At 39.8% G+C, this 22,139-nt stretch overlaps 3 protein-coding genes across 3 annotated transcripts; 2 read left to right on the top strand and 1 right to left on the bottom strand.

Moving 5' to 3' along the window:
- Positions 1 to 6,900: 6,900 nt before the first annotated feature.
- Positions 6,901 to 10,286, top strand: irx4b (iroquois homeobox 4b). Its single transcript, XM_061059481.1, has 6 exons — positions 6,901 to 7,288; positions 7,685 to 7,858; positions 8,156 to 8,268; positions 8,712 to 8,868; positions 9,133 to 9,286; positions 9,383 to 10,286. Exons 1-6 carry the CDS (start codon positions 7,244 to 7,246, stop codon positions 9,955 to 9,957), a joined length of 1,218 nt encoding a protein of 405 aa, XP_060915464.1. The 5' UTR covers positions 6,901 to 7,243; the 3' UTR covers positions 9,958 to 10,286.
- Positions 10,287 to 16,225: 5,939 nt separating this feature from the next.
- Positions 16,226 to 20,001, bottom strand: ndufs6 (NADH:ubiquinone oxidoreductase subunit S6). The gene is made up of 4 exons (XM_061059784.1): positions 19,835 to 20,001; positions 19,548 to 19,601; positions 17,877 to 17,999; positions 16,226 to 16,363 (listed from the first exon to the last, which is right to left on the bottom strand). Exons 1-4 carry the CDS (start codon positions 19,976 to 19,978, stop codon positions 16,295 to 16,297), a joined length of 390 nt encoding a protein of 129 aa, XP_060915767.1. The 5' UTR covers positions 19,979 to 20,001; the 3' UTR covers positions 16,226 to 16,294.
- A 915-nt stretch (positions 20,002 to 20,916) lies between these two features.
- On the top strand, positions 20,917 to 21,422 carry mrpl36 (mitochondrial ribosomal protein L36). Its single transcript, XM_061059785.1, has one exon. The coding sequence runs from the start codon at positions 20,955 to 20,957 to the stop codon at positions 21,333 to 21,335; it is 381 nt and encodes a 126-aa protein (XP_060915768.1). The 5' UTR covers positions 20,917 to 20,954; the 3' UTR covers positions 21,336 to 21,422.
- The last annotated feature ends 717 nt before the right edge of the window (positions 21,423 to 22,139 follow it).

Genomic DNA, 22,139 nt, shown 5'->3' with positions numbered 1-22,139 from the left:
TTAAAAAGGAAAAAATCCTCTTTTTTACAATTATTGTAGTGGGGTCTGCATGATCCCAAGTATAAGTACATAAATTAATCATCAGTCAAGTTTAACAGCAGATAATCAATGATAATGTACTGCAAAAACTGTTCCAGAAAAAAGTTAGAAAATGAGTGAGAGTAAAAAAATGGAACTGAATTAAGAACAGACCAAGTGAGATGAAGGGTAGATATTTACTGATTTGATAACTGAGGAGTACAGAGGATCAGTGAGAGAGTTGGGATAGGTTAAAGTGTTTGTTAAAGGCTCTATCGGTCCCTATGGACTGAGGCATGAAGCGCTGAATAATGTATGTCCGCTCCTTGAGTAATGAAGTGGAAGAGATGGGGAGGAATACGTCTGGCCTCTCAGGGCTCAACGCAAACTGTACACACTCTTAAGAGCTGCCTGTAGCCTAAACCTCCCTCCCTCTGTCGATCTCCGTCCACTTCTTTCACACACACACACACACACACGCACACACGCTTGCGCACACACACACACACACACACCAACACACACACTGCACAAGACGGCTAAGAGGGTTAGCTTGTTTTTGTTCCCGTAGCCTACATCATTGATGAGAAAGGCCAGGGCATTTATAGCATCCCACTCAGAGTTAAGCAGCTCCAGATCTTCCATGAGGCTCTTCTTGGGAAGGAGCGAAGGAGCAGCAGATAGCATGGCTGCTGCTTGGTGGTCAGACAGGTACTTGGTGTTGGCAGCCTTGTTTGTGGATCAGAACAAGCCTGGTTTGCACTTGTACTCAGTTGATGCAAACTTGTGCTTAACAAGAGGCAGCCACTGTTGGCCGTGTCTTGCGGTAAAAGGAAGGGTCTATTTTCTTTCCTCATGATCCATTTATTGCTCGTCCTCCTTTGTCCTCTTCTTTCGCTCTGAAAATTCCCTCCCTTTTTCACAAAGCAGTGGCTTAAAAAGGTTGGAAAAGTTACTTTGTGTTACCCCAACATTCACATTCCTGGTAGTAGAAAGTGCAATGAAACGGCTGCGCTTCTCATAATGTTTCACTTCCCTCAAGAACACCTTAAGTTAGCTGCGCGTGCAGATTTTCAGAACAAAGATCCCATCGCGACACTAATCTGTTGTCGTAAAATGTATGCAGACAACATTAAAGAATTAGATCTTTCATCAGGAAATGAGAAGATTGACACCACTTTCATATTTGTTCTGTACAGTGTACGTGTTCCTGATCAAATCATGCTTCTCCCTGTGATGGGCTCTTTGCTTTTAACTGTAAATTGACTGATTTGACATACTCACCTAGTCTTCTAACCATTTAAATGACACTACATTGGTGTCACGTGTGGCCTTAACCACATGCAAGGGCTAGGCTTCTCATCAGGATCAAATTTATTGGCATTTACATCATAGACTGTTAATATTAAGGGACGAAGCCTGTGTGACTTAACCTGTCTTTACCTGCAGGGGGCTTTGGAAGCCTGTTGATGACGGTCACCATGCTGGAATTGCATTCTCCCCCTTACTTTCAGTCAACCTAACAACAGGCTAAGAGCTGGAGCTTAGGTGAATCATAAGCCTACTGACAAACAGCTACACTGCACACATCAGTCAGCTATAAGCCTTATTGTGAATAATGCTTATCCTTCATAAAATCAAATTGGATGAGTTATACAGTACAGTGTGTGCTGATAGAGACATGAGCTAATCAGACCAATTTATTTTTTTGAACCAGGCTGTAAACATGTTAATCTCTGCTGTAAAAACAGGCTTTTTTGAATGGTAGGTGATTTCCATTGCTTCTACAGCCAGCCTCAAGCAGGCATTCGACAAACAGCATTTTGCACTTCTGCATCGGCTTCATTTTGAAGTGTATTGCCCAAGAACACTTTGACATGTGGACTGCAGGAGACAGGTAGCAAGGCTTCAAAATCAGAATCAGAATCCGTAATACTTTATTAACCCCAGAGGGAAATTCGGTTGTTACAGTTAAATCTAAACACAATATAGCAGTAGAAATATAGCTACATACAATAAAATATTGCTCATAAAAACAATGCTCACCCTTTTCACCTGCAGCTCAGAAACCTTTGTGAGATGAGTTCCAGGTAAATGTAAGGCTGAAAATGAAACTACACCAGAAATCACAAATTTGAAAGTGTCATGTTAAAGTATCACTGCTGCTATTACTGCATTGCTTCCTCTTTAAAAGTGGCTTCTAGTTTTATTTCAGTTTGTTGTCACACACTGAACTGCTATTCAGTACTTTTTACAGCCAATGCTGAGACATATTCCTAAAATATAGGAAAGTGACTGACAGTGTGTTTGGTGTATGTCTATATGCATTGATTTGTTCAAGTTCAGGGGCTTGTATTAGCTGAGGTTACACCACAGGCAAAATTATAGGGGCAAATAACTTTCACTCAAATTGGCCACACCTCTAATTCTGCACAATAATATAATTCAAGCAGGTGAGTTATTTGTAATTTCTCTATACTTCCAATAGAAACCCCTCCCCCCCTCGAGATCGTTGATGGACGGCCTGCCTGAACAACACCCCCCCCCCCCCCCCCCCCATCCCATCTCTCCCTATCCCTTTTTCAAGCCCGGCGCAGTCTTGGCATGAGGGCTGTTTCGTCATGAGGCATCTGCCGAAGATTTCTGCCGGTTAAAAGGAAGTTATTTTCTTCCCACTGTAACTTTTGCTAAATGTTGCTAAAGTGCTACACTCATGATAGATTAAGCTGGGTCTTTGTAATATAAGTAAGGTATTTTACCTGCTTTTTGTAAAGTGTCTCGAGATAATACTCGTTATGAGTTGACGCTACACAAATAAAGATTGATTAATTGAATGATTGATCAGCTGATTTGGGGCGTTTACTCTTTAAATTATATAATCCAATCAGACTCTGCCAAAACCTCTCTCAACCAATCATCCTGCTGTGGTCACATTTTAAAACCTGTTCTCTCTCCTCCACAGTCAGTTTGTCATTTCAATGCACTCCTCCGCCCCAGCTCAGCAGAGTTCAGATACAGCCTCAGAAACCCACTCCTCATCACATCCTGCACTCTTCTTCTGCCACCACCACCACCAGTGTCTAGACTCTATAGGGGGGTATCCTATCTTGCTGTCTGCCTCATTACGCCTCAGAGTACATCAAGTCATCATGATGGAGTCTAGTCCCCAAAGACTTTGCACATTTATTTCCTAAATTGTTAAATAAATAATTGTTCATTCTTAATTAAGTCTCTCCTGATTGAAATACAGCTGTCATGGTTGGGTTGCAAAGCTTAAACATGGAGCTCTATGCGGGCTGATAGATAGATAGATAGATAGACAGACAGACAGACAGACAGACAGACAGACAGACAGACAGACAGACAGACAGACAGACAGACAGACAGACAGACCGACCGACCGATCGATCGATCGATAGATAGATAAATAGATAGATAGATATATAGATAGACATATTGATAGATATATTGATAGATAAATAGATAGATAGATAGACTGACTGACTCAAGCTGCCATTCCTGGAAAATAAGTTTTTGACACAGTAGCATCTGGTAATAAAGCAACCATGTGCACAACAACTTTTCTCATGCACTCAACTCAAAGGAGGGATATGTGGCACTATTCGAACTCCAGCTGTGTGCACAAACTGGTGGCAAAAATGCAGCATTGATATCATCAGTGGCTGTTACATCATAATGAATACTACACTATTAGTCAGCACAAATGAAATGACTTCAGCTCTTTTGAAACCTCCACACATTTTAACACAAAGATATTTTCCATTTCTGCTTTTTTAGAGCTTGAATAAGAGTTCAAATTTGTGAAATGCAGAAGCTGTTGCCTATTCTTAATTGCTCAGCTGAGTTAACAGGTTTTTGTGTTGTAGCTTCATACTGAACTAACAAAGAAAGTGGAGAATAGTAAAGTAGTGTTCTCACTGAGGTTGTTAGAAGCACTCTCACTTCACCACCCACAGAGATATTTCTTCAAGATGAAATAGCTAAAAACCAAGATGAGGCTCAAAAAGCATCTGCATGTTAAACAGTTATTAAAATTGCATAGATTTTAGACTTTGAGGTAAAAAAAAATTCAAATGTTGCACACTGTGATTGAAAGAACTTGTGATTGGAGTTGTTTGGTCCTCTATCCCAAACACTTCCTGCGCTCTCCTCCCTTTTACCCTTTTACATTAACATGCTTCTATCATTAACCCACTCGCCCCGCCTCCTGCATAATAGCTCGTGCTTGATGCAGGAAGGAGAGGATAAGAATGTGTTTCCTTTCTCTTTTTTTTTTCTTGAGAAGCATCTTGAATGAATGATTGATGTTAGGGGAGCAAGATCAGAAAGATATAATCACGGTCTAACGAACTCATAGCCTTAAGAAATATATACTGGAGGAATGCCATAAATTTATAAACACATCATATATTAATATATAAGTAGTCCACTGAATATTCAAAAAGAGGGAAATAGCTTCATCTTATATCCACAATGCAATGCATGCTTTTCTTTTCTTTTTTTTTTAACCCTGCAAGAAAGCAACAAACACTTGGAAGTTAAATCCTGCCTCTCTGCTTTTTCATCCATAGCTCACACGTTATTTTTCCTACAAACTATGATAAAACATAGCCTTGTTCATGGCCAGTGGCTTAATAAATTGCCATTCTCTGTGAGTGATGTGGGTTTTGTGTGGAGACGTGCAATGTCAGTGTTGGGGGATAACTTCATTTCCAAGCTTTGATCACAGATGAGTGGGAGACAGTAAGTCCGTGTTCAGTATATGAGCACCTTTCACGAGACAAATGGAATGTCAATCAAGCGCCGGTACATAGATGCTTCCTCCCAAGTGGGGCCCGAGATGCTTTCTGGTGATGCAGCTCTGTTGTTCCAACCCTACTCTGGGTGCACTGGGAATATTTTGTCCTTTTACCTCCACATCCCCTCGCTCCATTCCAGATTCCCCTGTCTATTTAATGTTTTCCTCTGCTCCCCAAGTTTGCCCCTTCAGGTTGTCCCTAGTTTCCACAAACATTTCTACATGTTAGATGTCTTGCACGCATGTCACCCTTAATCCTTTTGTAAATTGTGATTTATTTCTCTTCATCAAAACTAATTTAAACCATTTTGATTCTTCCTCTCATTACCTCTAATAAAAGTCACTCTGTATGCATTCGTGTGAGGGCAGGGGATTCTTGATGAAATTTAGAAAAGAGAAATACTCTTTTCAAAATCATCAACAATTTCTTTTGACACTTCCCTTTAATGAAAAAAAACTGATTGCTCCACCAAAGTCTTCATAATTTCAATTCTGTTAACCTTTACAAAGACCAGCAAGACAAACAAAGCGTAGCATAGCATGGAGTAAACTGGGAAACTGTACAGGATTACTTTTTGTTTGAATGAGCATACAAATCTGTTAATTGTAACAATTTGTAACAAAAGTGAAACATTTCCACTTGTGGTGACAACAAAAGTTATTATAATTCTGTATGTTAAAACTCCTGGTAAAGGCTAGGTAAAGTGTATTATATATTGTGATACAAAAAAGTCTGCACTCTTTCCCATACATTTACCAAAGTACTGTGTGTCTAAAATGAATTCAGATATTCTGCATGTAAGCCACAGTTTCTGATTTTCAGAGTGTTTCACTTTAATCTGCTTCCTTCACTCTGAGCAAAGCGATCATGATGAAGTAAATATAAATGTCATTTCTAGGAGACAGTGTTGTAAGCTGTCTCCCCTGTGAGTGGTCATGATTCATCAATTAGTTCAGATAATGTTTTATGATTATCAAATGTGCTGGTAAACTCAATAACAGGTTACTAAATGATTGAATGACTGGGTTGCTTGGCAAGGTGCTTAGGAAACATATCTCACAGGTTTCCTTTAGACTCCAAAGGATACTGTCAAATAGAATATCTTCTAGTATATTTTATGTAATCATTAAAGTTTTTATATAGCCTATTTGTATATTTTCTGTAGGCCTATATTTCTAAGTTACACTGCACTTTTACATCTAAGTAGATGCTAAACTCAGAGATCTCACTGCAACTGCGTTTGTTGTGTAGGCCAACTTTATAAAAGAAAAACTTCTTAAAAGAAAAAAGCCATAACGTTTAAGTTTCTGCGGGATATTTTACTCCTCGTGCTCTCTTTCAGCCCTAAAATCCTATCCCTGCCAGTTATAACACGAAACGTGTAGGATACATTTGAATTTGATTTACTCTCACAAACTCCTTCAACACTTACTGACATACTTATCCTAGTCTTCAACATGCCCCAGCGATTAAAAAAAAAAAAAAAAAAGAACAGATCTAAAGGTGGACTAAGAAGACGTGAAAAAAAATCAGTAGACGAGGACGAGTAAAGACTTTGTCATTAAAAACATGACAAGCCATTCAGTTGGTAACGGTGCTTACTCAAGGGAATGCATAGTGTTTATTTTTTGATTAATTTGCTTGGATGAGACCTGAAATCTCCCCACTCATGAATGTGTGGATGACAGCGAGATTTCTCCGTGGTGACAAGTTATCTAAACTACAGGGCAAAACGATTATGCTAATATTAGGTTGTAGTCATCAATCATCTTGTGTCAATGGGGTGCCAAGGCATCACGTTCCCGGTCCCCCTCTGGCCATAGCCCTAAGTGTGTATGCAGCTGTGTGTTTATTTGGAAGGGAAAATTGATCACTTTCTCTTTACGCCTGGGGGGGAGGGGGGGGGGGGGCTAGTTGCACTTGCGCTTGGTTGGAGCTGTTCTCTTGGATAAGAGCTGATAGAAAACTGGGAGGGAATTAATTGGGAGAGTTTCTTCATCTTGATATGAATACCGGGATGCACACACAGAGTCCGAGATGACGTCAGAGAGACGCACCTTATAAGCAAAGAGCGCATCACAGGGAGAAGCATGGTTTGAACGGGAACACGTACAGTACACTCGCTTTGGATTGCCAGACGGCAGGGAAAGCTGTAAAGGATGCGAAGTATGAACTTTTAAAGATTGTTAGTGGTGTTGCGTATAATGACGGTGATGCGTAAATGTCTCCGAGCCTCCATTTGGAGTAGGTGGTAGGTCATATCAAAATTTAATTTTTTTAAAGTTGACTGTCAAACAAACTCTGAAGTAAGCTACTGTTGAGAACAGACGTCATTGGCACGGATGCTGTTGGATGTCGCCCCGTGTCTGCTCTCCTCCGTCTGTCTCTTTGAACTCTTTTGAGCCATGGCTTACTCCCAGCTTGGATACTCCTACCCTACCACACCACAGGTACAGTCAGTGTTTTGCAGTTTTTGTTTTTAGTCTTTGAAATAAGATGATTAACAGACTTTAAAATCTGTACGAAAATGACATTTTCTTCTGAAATGTAAAAAAGTTAGTCGCACGGCTTAATTTGATCTGTGTTCATTTCTGATGTTTAATCTAAAAACCAACTCAAATCAGAACACCTAACATTCTCAGTTATAGGCTACAAGCAAACCACACGGGTGAAATAAAAATATACTTAAACATGATAAGCAAGTTTGAACGGTATTTGGTTTAAACTAGCCTACTTGATCGACAATACAAAGAATGTTCTTGTGTGTGGAAAATACCTATTAAAATGTTTTCACTGATAATGTAATCGGACATGTGATGTTAATTTTTGCATTTTTATTTTCTAAGTTTCTGACGACCTCCAGCTCTCTGTCCAGTGGTTTGGAACCGGGAACGCCTCCGTCACACCCAGGCCACCAGCTCAACTCTGGCACCGGCATTGGAGTGTACAGCGGCCCTTATGCAAAGAGCCAAAGTTACTACAACACCTGCGCCAGCGACGCCACCGCTCTCTATTCCAGAGTGAGTTTTAGGATTTCAGCCAATGTTCATAATTGCAATTATTTCACCTTTATTTTAAAATGCGTAATTGCGCACATAGCCGGTAAGCACGCGAGGGAAGAAAAGTTGAACAAAGTAAAACTGTGTTTTAAAGTGGACTTCAAATATTTAAGAACGATTTGATTATCATACTTGTCCGAAATAAATTCAAGATTTTGTCACTCTGAAAGAGAAATTAAGTGAATTATTGTGGAATGTGGAGGCATATATTTTGTTACAAAGTAAACACTTAAATCAGGTATTTGCCATTTTTTTCAGGGACCACCAGACCCTAAAGACGGAGCTGCATCTGCACATGTAGGAACATCTCAGACTCCTGCCTACTATCCTTATGAATACACATTGGGACAGTATCCCTATGACAGATATGGGTATGTATGAATACCAGCTAAGTGCTTTAATAGCCCCTAAATTAAACCACATTTATATTCAGAACTGTAATATCTAAACATCATATATTCTCCGCTTGGGACTGCTGACTCCCTTGTGAGATATACATTTACTATGTGCCTGTAGCACTGTTGTGTTTAGTGACCTCATATTCCTTTAGGACTTGTCATCATTGTATAGCTATTACACACTTGCTGATCAAATCTTTGCTGGGTTTTAGTATCTTGAACTAGTTTGAGGTGTTTTTTTTCACATTCTGGTATGATCTAACCCTAACCCACAGTGGTAAATCATTGATTCATAAATTCAAGTCAATAGTTACAATTAAATGAGTAAGGCTAATAATTCTTATTAGCATGGGTTGTTCACTTATTTTTGGAATAGCCCGGCTGCATTTTTATACAATTATAAACTTTTGGCTCAGGTATTCCTGCTCTGATGGTGCGTCCCGTCGTAAAAATGCAACCCGAGAGACCACCAGCACGCTGAAGGCTTGGCTGCAGGAACACCAGAAGAACCCCTATCCCACAAAGGGAGAGAAGATAATGCTTGCTATCATTACTAGGATGACCCTTACACAGGTAGTTGAAGATCTCTTAATAAGGCTGATAATGTCTTTCTTTCCCTCAATAATTTTCCAGTATTTGTAAAAGATTTATCCTTCCTTGTTTTGTCTTCATTAAAAACCTTCCCTCAAACATTCATTTTTCCTTCTTCTCTTCTTCATTGATTGATTGATTTGTCCTATCTTCCTCACTTCTTCTTCACTATAGTACAATTTCCTTACTACTCCTATTCGTACAATTGAATTTTCTTTTCTTACCTCTATTCTGCTCTGCTCTCAGGTGTCTACTTGGTTTGCCAATGCACGCAGAAGGCTAAAGAAGGAGAATAAGGTCACGTGGTCACCCCGGGCTTGTAAAAGTTGTGATGACCGAGGCTGTGATGATGACAGTGACGAAGCTGAGAAGCCTCTGAAATCTGAGAAAGACCTTTCTGGTGAGCAGGGCTTAACATAATCTGTCAGAATGTTTTTCATGTTTTCTCTTAGTATGATAAGCGTGAACTAAGTATTTTCTTTATCATTCACTTCAGATCAACAGTGTGAAGACATGCAGAGTGACCTTGATGACTTTGAACTGCTTGAATCAGAAGGTTCTGACTGTGAGCAGAAGCCACAGTTTCTGCCTGAGGACAATAATGCAAACCCTAACACAGACACCCGACATCGGCATCTCACACGCAACCCTGACCCGCCGCAAGGAAAAGAGAGAGCGTCCCCAGGATGTCACAAACTCACATCGGTCCAACAGCAAAAAAACACCTATTATCCTAATCAGGACCTTCGAAGTACAGAAATCAAGCCAAAAATTTGGTCCATTGCTCACACTGCTGCGTCATTAGATGGCCGATTGCATCCAGAATACCCTCCATGTATGCTGTCATCGACTGGTTCTTCTGGTCCTGGGTATCCATCAAACATGGCGCTGACCAAGGCAGACAGGCAACAGGAATCACCAGTAGCATCGCTCAGAGAATGGGTGGACGGAGTTTTTCATGGTCCTTCTTTCCATCAGACCAAACCAGCCGACGTGTGGAAAGGCTTAAATGATTCAGACAGCAGAACACCCGGACAATCCTTTGAAGTAGTTAGGTCTACGTCTTTGTAGTCCAACTAACACATACAGTACTTTACAGAATATTTGAAAGACTGCTGGACTTGGGATAAAAAGTTTATATTTTGTTGTTCTGACTTGACTGTTTGCTAAGGTCCAACCCTTTGTGTTACTGTTAGCTATTATGTCTGTCAACCTTTCCCTCCCAACATAAAGTTTACAGTGAACAATGACAAAATCAGGCTTCTTGTTTGTAGCCTACAACCATCCATTTTTCCAACTGAAATGACATTTTAAACCCTTTAGCTAGCTTGCTAATTCAGCTATTGTTAACCATGAGATTTTCAAAAAACATTTTAATGGCTGGAATATGAATGTGTCCAGCTTAACTTTGAAAAAAAAAAAAAGAGTCTTAAATATGCACTTTTCGCCCCAAATTCATAATAATGTGAGACTAGAGTTTACAGATCAAGGAAAAGGTCAGCTTATGGATACATGTTGAATAAATCTAGGCTTTGATGACAAGTTCTAACTAATGGATATGTTAATCTTAACCTATCTTGGGTATGTTCTTCTCAAGTTCCTGGAGAGTAAATAACTCAAATTCTAAGAAGAGCAGGACAGAGCTGCTAAAGTAGGCCAAAACTGATCAAGAGAATAGTATACAGTGAATCGATTTGTTGATCTGGACCAAACTATAAATGAAGTTAATGAGAGCTAATAATAACTAGCTTTGGAAGCCATGATTAGTCACTGTTAAAAGTGAACTTGTAAGATGTCTAAAAAACGATGAATTCTTTATTCAACATTTGTTTCCAAGATTTTGGTTTTGTAAAAGTCTGAAACAACCCTACCAAACTCTACACACTTTCAGTGCATAGTATACCACTCTATACTGTTGTGCCATGTACACCACTTTGAAGTTGAGAAATTCATAGTTTGACAGACCATGTAGCTAAGCTATGATTGAACAATCATAGTTCAAAGTAGGTGTTTAGCGGTCAATCAATTTGATCCTATTTTGCTATTTGGATTGATACTTTTGTGAGCCCCATTAATGATCAATTGTCTTAAAGCAAACAAGTGTCTTCACACATTTTCCTGCAGCAAGGTTGTATGGTTCACACACTTGAAAATTATACAATGTTGTACACTTGCACTATAACCTGCACATGCACTGATCCACAAAAATAAAAGACATAGTATTCTGTAGCATGGTAATTTCTATGAATTTGCCCTTACATTAGCTGTCCACTGTGTTGCAACCACTACCGTATGTGCAGCCATAACGCCAATAAAATCTCTTCAGGAATTGCAGAATATACCAAAACAAGCTTGGGTGTGTGTGTGTGTGTGTGTGAGTCAAAGTGTTTGTGCGTGTGTGTTTTAAGGGAGTGAAAGGGGGGAAGTGGGTGGTATTCAGCCGTGACTAATGGAAACACACAGAGGAGGGTACTGCTAAATTGTTAAATCGATGCCACTTCCACCTCGGCTCCAGATATAGCTGCAATCAGCGATGCGTCCCTTTTCATTAGGCAGCTTTTGACTCTGTCAACCTGGGACTGCAAGAAAATCCAACGAGCGCAAAATGCTTCATCAAACCTCCTAAGTATTTGAAGTAAGTGTAGCTTGTTTATACACAGCAGTGACTTTCTAATACAACCAAAATTAAGAGCAATCGCTGAATTAAACAAAGCAATATGGCTGGCATCATTAGTTGCAATGTTTTATGAAAAACACATTTTCATCAACTTCAATTATTTAAGAAAACTTTACAAATTTAGCATCAAAAAACATTCAGACAAACACTTTCTAAAACAAAGAACAATGAGAAACAGACATTTTTCTTCTTCTCAGCCCCATCTTTCTCCTCCTGTTTTTGATTTAGGAAGGGTGATAAAGTATTTATCAGAACAGAGGAGGGATCTGCCCGAGCTTTGTATGGAATTAACCATTTCAGATTAAATAATTCAGGATGAATTCAACCGAGAATTTCATTCTGTTTCTGCCTCATAAATAAGTAACTTTTAAAATGATAAATAATGACATCTGACTTCTTATTTCTTTAAAGTTCTCTTTCTTCCACTCCCAGTCCAACAGGATATCATTTTGGTTGGCTACAAATTCATATATTGTAAATTTAGATCGCATTGGCCTTTTTATAAATGATCCTCTTTTTGATTCTTTTCAAAACAAATCTTGCAGTAGACTTGACTTCAATAAGCAGGTGGAGGTGTCATAAAGTATACAGATAAGAGGCTGACCCAGTTCTGAGTGGGGTGAGGAGATATAAGGCTATACTTGTCCTCACCCATAGCTGTTTGAGACATGACTGGTCTCAGGGACAGAACTAGGGGAAAACTGCCACAGTAAGATTTTATCATAACATTTTACCCTACAATTTAGTGTTGTACATTGAATGTGGTCTAAATGTGTCAAATAAGTTAAAATTGTCTTGAGTATCCTACTCTAAACTACATTCATAATAGTATCATTTAAATCGTTTTACAGTTTCAAATGTTACTAACCTTTTCAAATAGATGGTGAACTTATTGGCAGTTTACATTCGGCAGACTTGAAGTAGTATAAACTAAGAGCCGCATTTCTGTGTAATTTGGCAAAGCAACATTGAGACGTAGAGTCCAATATTTATAACTTTTCACGCAGTGTCGCACCTCTACCCGGCAGCTTTTTTTAGCCAGCTAGTTGCTAAGTGTGTTTGTCTTCTCCTGAGCAAATTTGATCAGTGTTTCAAGCTTTTTGCTAAAACAAAAAAAAAAGCTGCCTGCTTTTAAGTATTACCGTGTGACTTGGGTAGAGTGAACAAAGACAGGATGAAATTAGAGGTAGAAAAAAAAGCAAGCAGAGTGAAAACTATCGTATTAAACATGATTATTTGATCCATAAATCCATCGATAACAGCTACGTTTTGACTGTTAAATAAGTCATCTAAACTACTAGTTTTCTCTCTCAAAATAAAACATCTAAGAGAAAGTTTTAACTATAACAAGGTTGTTGTGACCTTTAAATTGGAGATGTTTAAAGGACTGGAAATTTGATGCAAAATACTGTGAAATACTATCAGGAATGTAAACAGCATTTTTTTCATGGGGAGGTTAGCATCTATTGTCACTTACCTCACATTCTCTATCTTACTCCTCTGCCCACCACACACCATTTCCTCTACCACCTTCCTTTTCCTAACACCAAATGTTTCATTCTAATTTTCTGTCCTGAATATTGCCCTCATCGCTGCTCCCGCCACCATTCTCCCAACTCTCATCTCTGTATTACACAAGCAAGTCACTCAAAACCAGTCCAAGTCCAACACAAGGTCCTGGGCCATCTAATGTGATAGCTCTCAACTGTTGCTGTGTACAGGTTAGGGAATGTGTTAGAGCCATTGTTTATAAGTCTTGCTCACATGCCCAGGAATTGTATAGGCCTTTTAGGAGAACTTTGATGTAAAAGAGAAAAGAGTCTTTTATCAACTCAGAAGACTAACTTTTTGTGAATCACCCTTAAATGTTCAATGGAATGTCTGCAAGGAAGTATTGACAACTTTAAATTACTCCTATCTGCACCCCGTCTAACACCTATTTTCTTTCAGCACTGTGTCTGCCTGTGTCTCTGTTGCACACACACACACACACACACACACACACACACACACACACACACACACACACACACACACACAGGCACAGATATCCACACAGTTCTAAGTCTCTTGCGCCTTGTCACACACACTTTGGTTTCCGGGGCTATCAAAGTGCTGAGTGCAAACTCTCTCTCCTCCAAAAAACTGTCACATGTCGCCAGAGGTGTCTCGCTCCCTGTGGTAACCCTCTGAGCCCCTGGCACAAGAACAAGTCATTATTTCCATGGTAAAGGTCAGACGCTCCATCACCTGACTCTAAAGTGGAGCTGAGTGAAGTTGCCTTGAGACAATGACCAAAGGTCAGTTTCCTGTTTTGCCTTTCATACTGTAAGTATGGATTTGAGAAAGACGGGCTGCTCCCAGATCAGCTTATGGCTCTTTTTGGTCACAGAGGCTTCTAGACATAGAGGTTCAGATAATTGGCTGCAGGGAGTTCCATAATGAGCCTGAGGGTCTGTAATATGACACATCTTCAAGCAGAATTGTTTTAATAGGGCAATTACAGCGACAAGTAGGATGTTTTGTGTTAAGTGAATGATTGTTGTGGATGAGCTGTGTTAAAGTATTCAATGGCATTTAACTCCATTATCTCTTGGGTAGCGTGGTGACTTGAGGATATATTTTAAATATGATAACAGTTTCAATTTATCTTATTTTTTGTCCCAACAGTGAAGGTCATGTTATGCTTTCAATTTGTATATGCTGAAAGAAAGCAGATAAGTGGGTGTAGCCATGGATCCCTGTGGTGATTTGACGGTTTGAAAACATGAATAAGTCAATCTGCAGATTGTCTGGATTCAACTTTGTAATCTGGAGATACGTAACATACAGTCTGTGATGTTAAAGAATATTCTATTATGCCGGCTGATGCATTTAATAGCATTGAATAATTAAACGGGGAAGTTTAATCCAGCACAAAAACACAGCACTGCTTAATTCAGCACGATTCATATGCTCAGTTTCATCTGAAGATTTTGCCTCTGGCAATGCCTCCAACTCATCCAACCACCACCTCTGAACCACTCAGACTTACCAACCGCAGGATCAACCAGTCAGCTCTCTGACACCGACCCGGCTCGCCTGCCTCATTTAAACAATACACCTCTCTCTCCTTCAATCATCCAAAGTGGTCTGACTATAGATGAGGTTAACTACAGCATAAGCCTCACTTCCAGGAGTCACCAGGGCCAATTATATCAGCCTGACTACTCTTCCCAACCTGAGCTCTATGGTGTGGAAAATGCAGTTCCACTGGCTGCATCACTGGGGACAGAACAGGCTAGTGCTGTCTGGAGCCTGAGCCAAGCACAGCCCAATTTGGCATGCAGAGGTCTTTGGAGAATAAGTCTGATGAAATATATATATGATCTTCTTCAAACATGTATTGTTCCGCGCTACTGTGTCTTATCAGGCTGGCTCCCTCCTGATGTTTTTTTGGCTTGGCAGAGCAAGACTCCACAGCGCACATTGTGTGGGCCCCGATGCACAAGAAATCCTCAGGTTCTCTCAGTAAGGTCGAGACAAGCCATATCTTTTCTGCTTCTTGATGAAAGCAAGTTCAAAGTATTGCCATCAAAAGCATACTTACTCATACCCATACTTACACAGGTGAGATGAACATGATGAACATAAAAATGGAGCAGAGTACGTCTTCAATACCTTAATGACAGTTTCAGCAGATCACATTATTGTTGCTGTATTGACCATTTGAAGATTTATTATAAACAACACCTTTACATTTCCTTTGAAAACATTAAGCTTTGGTTTGTGCTTCTTTTTTTTTTAAACTGTCTCAAACCTTGCTTTAACGTCCATTCATAGCAATCCCTTCATAGCATCCTTCTTTGTAGGATGAGAAGATTCACGTGTATGACATTACTGACCTCTGTCTGTAAAAGAGGGGAACTGCATCGATTAACACCAGACGTGACCGTCTCTCAGGCTAGATGGTCTGGCATTGTGTAGTTTCTTGAGCACCTCCTTCCTTTGCATATTTTGTCAGGGATAAAACAAAGGGACCTTGGCATGTAGAGGGTCTGTAGGTGTAAAACAGTTACACATATGGTATGGATATAAATCTTACTTCTATTATCATAATAAAAAACAGTGTGAATATCAGAGCAGCTTGATTCCAACCGCTACAATTACAGCTGTTAATATTATAGTCTTACTTATTAGATTATCATATGTTGCTGCTACTTCTGATACCACACATGCTGGCATTGTAGCCAACATGTTTTATTAATTGTTGTTTCTGAAAGCCCAACACAGTCCCAACGGCATGAGTGGTTAGCGCAATGTTTCTGCTTGTTAACAGGCAGTTTTTCCTGAACACTGCTACATGTTGCCAAGTGCTTCGCTCATGCTGGATCAATGTCGGGTGTCTATAAATAGCTTTACAAAGAGTACGGTTAGACCTGCTCTTCTTATCGTGCGACAGCATTCGATATAAATGAGGGCTTTACAAATACATATTTGATTGATTGAAAGCCCTCCCCAAGAAAGAGATGAGTCTCGTCCTATTTACTGGAAGACTTTTTAAATATCTCAAAATGTATAAAAAACAATTTGATATAGCCTTTAAATTGTAGTTACAGACAGAAGATGTGTTGCAACATTGAAATCATGAGGCTTCAGTTAAAAAAAACACACTCTCAGGTAGACAGACAACATATAATTTATTAACCAATATGGCAATTTATACAGAGAAGCAAAGAAGGATGCATTTCTTCAGTGATGATGCTTCTGCTTGAATTGTAATCCACAGTAGCCACATGTGCCCACTTTTGTATCTTTATCCTGGAAGAGACAAAAAAGGAAATAATTAAAGAAAGAAAGTGAGTAATGACATTTTGGAATGCAATGTGCATACCAAAATATCATTATCATGTGAATATTACATAGAAATACAGCAAAGATTATCTTGTCAGAGAACTGTAATTCAAGGCACAACATACATCCTAAAACTTGATTATTCAAGCAAGAACATTACTATCCTCATTTTTCTACATACCAATCTTTGTTTAAGTGGATAACATGTGAACCCAAAGAGCACACTTACACATGCATCAAGTAACCTGTTTTTCAGTATTCTGATTCTGATCTAATTTTCTGGAGCATTTCATGAATCAGAGGCAGAGTTTCATTATTCAGGCTGCAGATCTGTCTTTCTTCAGATGTCCAGAAGAACATTTCTTCTTTGATCAAGGTGTTTATGCATTTGAAAATATTCCTGCCATCGCTGAAGAACACATTAAACCTGGTAAGACACTTTCATCTGACTTAAAGACAGAAGGCCCTGGTTGTACTCATGAGACAAAGTCAAAGTGCAGAAAAAGTCAGCAAACACATGCACAGCATTTATTTAGGTGCTGAGTTGTAAATAAATCACTAGATATTATGTGCAAAAGATTTGCAACACTATGGCTCCGAACAGGCTCGAACCGTTGTGTTCTTTAATGCATATAGCAAATAAATAAGTTTATCTTTGGGAGCCATAGTGCTGCGATTCATTGCGCATCATATAAACTCCTCAAAAAAAGTTTGGAAACATTATTTCGCCCCTTTAATAATACTAATTGGTGTTGTATTATGTATCGTTGGAAAGCCTGATTAGTCACCTTTACACTGAAGTATAACTTGTAAGGATCCTGCATTCGTGGAATGTGCAACACAGCTAAACGTGTGGGTAGCACCCTCAAAAAATGTGCAAAAATCCCCTGCAATGTTCTCCTGTTGGTATTCACTCCTGTTTTGAGCTTCAAGTGCTGTCAGGTGTGTGCCAGTTACAGGTGTATGACTGGCACGTGATTGGCACCTAATCGACAGCATTTGTGGGATCAGCTTGGGCGTGCTGTTCATGCCAGAGTGACCAACACAACCACGCTGGTTGACCTTCAACAACTCCTGGTTGAGGAATGGGATGCCATCCCACAGCAAAATGTGAACAGCGTGAGGACGAGGTGCCAAGTTGTTGTGGCTGCAAACGGATCTTCCACATGCTACTGAAGTCCCTGACAGTGTAAAATTAACGAAGTGTAAAAAGCTTCTTGCTGCGGGTAGGGAACATTGCAGGGGATTTTGGCAGTGTTGCTCATTCCAGGAATGCACAATTCTTACAAGTTATACCTCGTTGTAAAGGTTTCTCATCAAGCTTTCCAACAATATAAAAAAACACACCAATTAGTGTTATTCAAGGGGCGAAATAATTGACCGAAATAATGGTTCCAAACTTTTTTTGAGGGGTTTATAATGTAAAAGTGGACATATTCAATTAATCTCAATAAATATGTGTGTGTGTACAGGCTCTGACCAGGTTGATGTAGACTTTTGGATGGCCCAGGGCCCCTCCACCACCGTCACATGACACCACTCTCGCCTCAATGTCAGTCACTGGCTCCTCTGCGACCAATTTGATGGCAAAGTTCTTATTCACCTGACACAAACAATGCATTAGAAATAGTCGGTATACAGAAGTGAGAAGTGGAAAACCGCGAAGCAACGCAGAGCTTCAACAAACACTTTCAGAGACTGAAATTGTCTGCACAACTGATGATGAGGGATCCATGTGTACAATGTGTGCTGTATGCATACAGCTGTTAAATGAAGTCAGGGGTGAGAATAGAATAACGCCACCATTTCTAATAGAAATACTTTAAAACAAGTGCTGAACTAGTGTTATGTGATTTACTGTAGTAGTGAGAGGTGTACCGTTTTGAACTTTAATTGATTTACCTTTTATCATGAATCTGTGCAGAAGAAGATTATATTATTTGAATGAATCAGTCCATAAGTTTGCGAATGTAAGGATCAATGCCAGGCTCACACAACAGCAGTGATGCACATTGACTAGGGGTGTAAAGGTACACGTACTACACGGACCGATCCGAGTGCGCGCCGAACAGACGCGCTTTAATCTGTGTTCCCACGCGGACGGCAAAGCGGAAGCACACCGCAGGGTGGAGGAAGGCGCTGGTATGGGACACAGCTTTTAGTTAGTAACTTGTAAAACAGTTCAAACATAAACTGTGCAGATTACTAGTTCCTTGAGCCCTGTCGGTTTGGACAGTTGCATATAACCGGGATGGAGTTCTTTTTACGGACTTACTCTTAAGTTTCATTTTTCATTTTCAGCGATGATCCCGTTCCAACAGCGCAAAAGGGGAGACGCGTCTGTGTGGGAGCATAACCTGCAGCATGATAGAATGAACACCCTCCCTCCCCAACAGACAGCCTTTTGCTAGTCATTCTGAACGGGCCAAAGCCACGACAAATGCCGTTAAAGTTCTTATATCGACAGAGGGAAATATTAATAGTTCTCACACTGGCTGTGGCTCAGTTGGAAGAGTCATCGCATTTCAACCGAAAGGTCGAGGGTTCGATCCCCAGCTGGGCAACATGTCCGATGTGCCCGTGGGGCAAGACACTTAACCCCGAATTGCTCCCGCTGCTCCGGTGGCGGTGTATGAATGGATGAGTGTTGTACTTTCTCTCTGATGTACGGCGCTAAGTGAATCGTAACATGAAACTGTACTGTCCCAGATGTGATTAGGGTTTATTATGTGCTCAAAGGGCATTCAAAAAAGTGTTGCCTTCATAAACTAAAAGGTGCCAGTGTAATTTAAAAGAAATATTTTTACAGGCTATATTAATTACTTCATTTCATTCATATCTTTTATTTATTGGAGACTCTTTTGGTTGAAGGATGCAGCATAAGTTTATTTTATGTTTTTTTTAACAATGCTTAATTTAAAATGTTATTAAAAAGTAACCTGAGCACTTAGTGTGTGTAAAAGGGATAAATGTTCCTAATAAAGAAAAAGAAATGTTGCATCAGGTCCCGTTACTGAACCGAAGCGACATGTTTGTGTATCGTAACACCCCTAACATTGACGGTCTCATTTTAGTGAATTCGTGTTAAACCTAAAGTGTTTACATTGAACTTTGAAGATACACTTTAATAAGCGTGTTTCATCATCCTTACCTCTTTCTGTCTGCCAACAAATCTAGCTCTTCTGGGATCATGTTCATCAAACACCTCAGGGGGGGAAAAAAAACAAAAGATCTGACCTTGCAAACTATGACATCATAAATGGAAACATGTGCGTCACAATAAATAAATAAATGGCCGAAGTCAAGATGGTCACGGAAAACATTTTGGATGAAGGTCTTTAGACACTACTAGCAGCTCCAAAACACAAAGCTAAGCTAACGTAAGGAATAATACGTGAACAATATGACAGCATCAGAGAGAATCACATTTTAACTTACATGTCCGGTGTGAGTAATCGCCTCGCCAGTGTTGGACACGTCTACGCTGTATCGGTGCGCGGGTATAGCAGTGAACCTCAAAGGTGAAACAAACACCTTAGCAGATTTACTGAAGGACAGAAGTCTCCCCACTGCGGCCGCCATGTTTACAACAATCTATTCTCCCAAGATGCCTTGCAGAGGATATGTGTAGTGGCACATTGCTTAGCCCTGAGTTTTGCTTCTCAGGTCCGGAGTACCGGTATACTACCTAATATCCTCTGCGAAACATTCAGATATGTCCTGGATTTAATATGGGCTATACAAGAAGCGAAAACCTGTAAATACAATTTAGACTTCGTTGCTGCTAAGGCCGCGAGGAGCAATATTTCTACAAAGCAAACGGGAGAAATCTGTCTGAAAAAGCCAAACTGAGGGAATAAAAACTCAGCGCGTAGCTCTTACCGGACGTAGTTGTATCCTTGCAGCAAATACATCACCGCGGTCGTGTTGTGGCGATTAAAACACCATATTCCTGGAAATATCCTCCGGTTTTGACTGTTCACCGTCCTGAGGGTTTGTTTACCTTCATTTATTTTCAGGATACGAATTTTCCTGGTCCAATACAAATGTTTGCCTTTTTTTTTTCACCTGGCGCTAGTCGGTCAACTCTGTCATGCTTGTCTCCTTGGGATGTAGCCTATCATGGCTATGCTTGTGGCATTGACTGTATTATTTACATGTTTAACAGTTTTGAATATTTTCACTTGCAAGGTCATACATACGTTCACATCGATTGATATGTTTGTTTTAAGAACCTGACTGCATAGGTGTAAAATGATCTGTATTGTAGTGATTCATTGAATAGCGGAGCAGTAGACTGTCTTTCACACGTCAGATGTTTATATTGATAAAGGAACTATTATTTTAAGCTGAGCTATTCACTTTCTTGTTACCAAAAATAATTCAGTTTAAAGATCAAGTAATAAGCTACTGATCATAGACTGTAAATCTTTAAAAACATTAAAATATGATATTCAAAAGGTCAGTCAAAAGTTAGGTCATGAATTAGTGATATCTTCATTTAGTCACTGTAATAACTTTGCACCATCTCTTGTTCCCCCTCCTCAGCCTGGACACCATGACACCCCTCCTCTTGAAGCACCTTGCTGCCTCTCTGTCTCGCCGAGTGGCCAACGTGAGCTGGATGAATCTTCACCTCGCCTCACCGGCAGCAAGTGCTTACCATCGTCTCTGCACCCTCGCCACAGCTCCCCGTGCTCTACTCCAATCATCGATCAGAATCAGCTCCGTCCAGCCCTCCTGGTCGAGCTCCTCTGCTCAATTTGGACCATCTCTGTTAGGAGTGCGTCCGCAGCTTCCATGGGTCCAGCCCTCTGCAGGGATGAAAACAAAGTCTGCCCTGAAGAGGCGCTGCAAAGATTGTTTCTTTGTTCGACGTAGAGGACGTTTGTTTGTTTTCTGCAAGACGAATCCAAGACACAAGCAGAGGCAGGGCTAAAATATTGAACTATCAATGAGAAGAGTGCTTTAAGATTGTGACTGTTTAGAAATGCTGAGCTGCAATAAAATGTTGTTTGGATAAAAACATGCCAACTGTTTTTACAAATCCTCCCCTTCCTTCATAACACCACTGGCTAAAAATAAATGATTTTTCATATTAAAGCAACTCAATATGTCATTTTTGACATTTCCCGAAAACATTTTATACTGTAAACATAGTATTAACAAATATGAGAAAATTAAAATAATACTTGCTTAATGCTTTTCAATTAGTCTATGCTTGGAAAAGGGGAGACATTTGACCATCTGCTTCTCTGTGGACTATTAAATGCTTCAAGTGTAAGTTATTTTAAAACAAATTGAAATGTTCCTTCTTTTCATACAGTATGAATTTATACAATCATCTTTTGGTTTGGCCAAAACACTGCAAAGTATTTTGTATCTCAATTTTTATGGCGAACTGTTTTCCTGTCCATGAAATACTGTTAACTTGGATCTCATCTATGGTGGCACAGTCTATTCTGTGAAGAACTGATTTCATCACTCTTCCACACGAGGGAGCCATTGACTATGTTAGATAAATATATAATCCACACTAATACAGGTGGTCACTTTGAGTCATTTGTTTAATCTGTTACATATATGGAGTTATCCCTGTAGCTCTGGATAATTCAGTATTTTACAACATTTTGAACACGGAACAGAATTTTGTGTTTGTTCAAGTGTTTGTTATCAGGCTTACACACTTGTGTAGGCCAAGTCAGAAACTTCTTCCATATCCATAAACCTGACTATCTTTGTA

This window comes from Labrus mixtus, chromosome 16 (assembly GCF_963584025.1).
Source record: "Labrus mixtus chromosome 16, fLabMix1.1, whole genome shotgun sequence".
NCBI classification, from domain to species: Eukaryota; Metazoa; Chordata; class Actinopteri; order Labriformes; family Labridae; genus Labrus; species Labrus mixtus.
Note: the sequence above shows the minus strand (reverse complement) of the source record. Positions and strands in the feature narration are given on the sequence as shown.

Excerpts from the sequence above, each read along its gene's own strand:
- irx4b (XM_061059481.1), top strand. The coding sequence starts at position 7,244 with ATGGCTTACTCCCAGCTTGGATACTCCTACCCTACCACACCACAG. Across the intron at positions 8,869-9,132 it reads CTAGGATGACCCTTACACAG|GTGTCTACTTGGTTTGCCAA; the intron begins GTAGTTGAAGAT and ends CTCTGCTCTCAG. Across the intron at positions 9,287-9,382 it reads ATCTGAGAAAGACCTTTCTG|ATCAACAGTGTGAAGACATG; the intron begins GTGAGCAGGGCT and ends CATTCACTTCAG.
- ndufs6 (XM_061059784.1), bottom strand. The coding sequence starts at position 19,978 with ATGGCGGCCGCAGTGGGGAGACTTCTGTCCTTCAGTAAATCTGCTAAG. Across the intron at positions 19,602-19,834 it reads CGATTACTCACACCGGACAT|GTGTTTGATGAACATGATCC; the intron begins GTAAGTTAAAAT and ends TCCCCCCCTGAG. Across the intron at positions 16,364-17,876 it reads CAAAAGTCTACATCAACCTG|GATAAAGATACAAAAGTGGG; the intron begins GTCAGAGCCTGT and ends TGTCTCTTCCAG.
- mrpl36 (XM_061059785.1), top strand. The coding sequence starts at position 20,955 with ATGACACCCCTCCTCTTGAAGCACCTTGCTGCCTCTCTGTCTCGCCGA.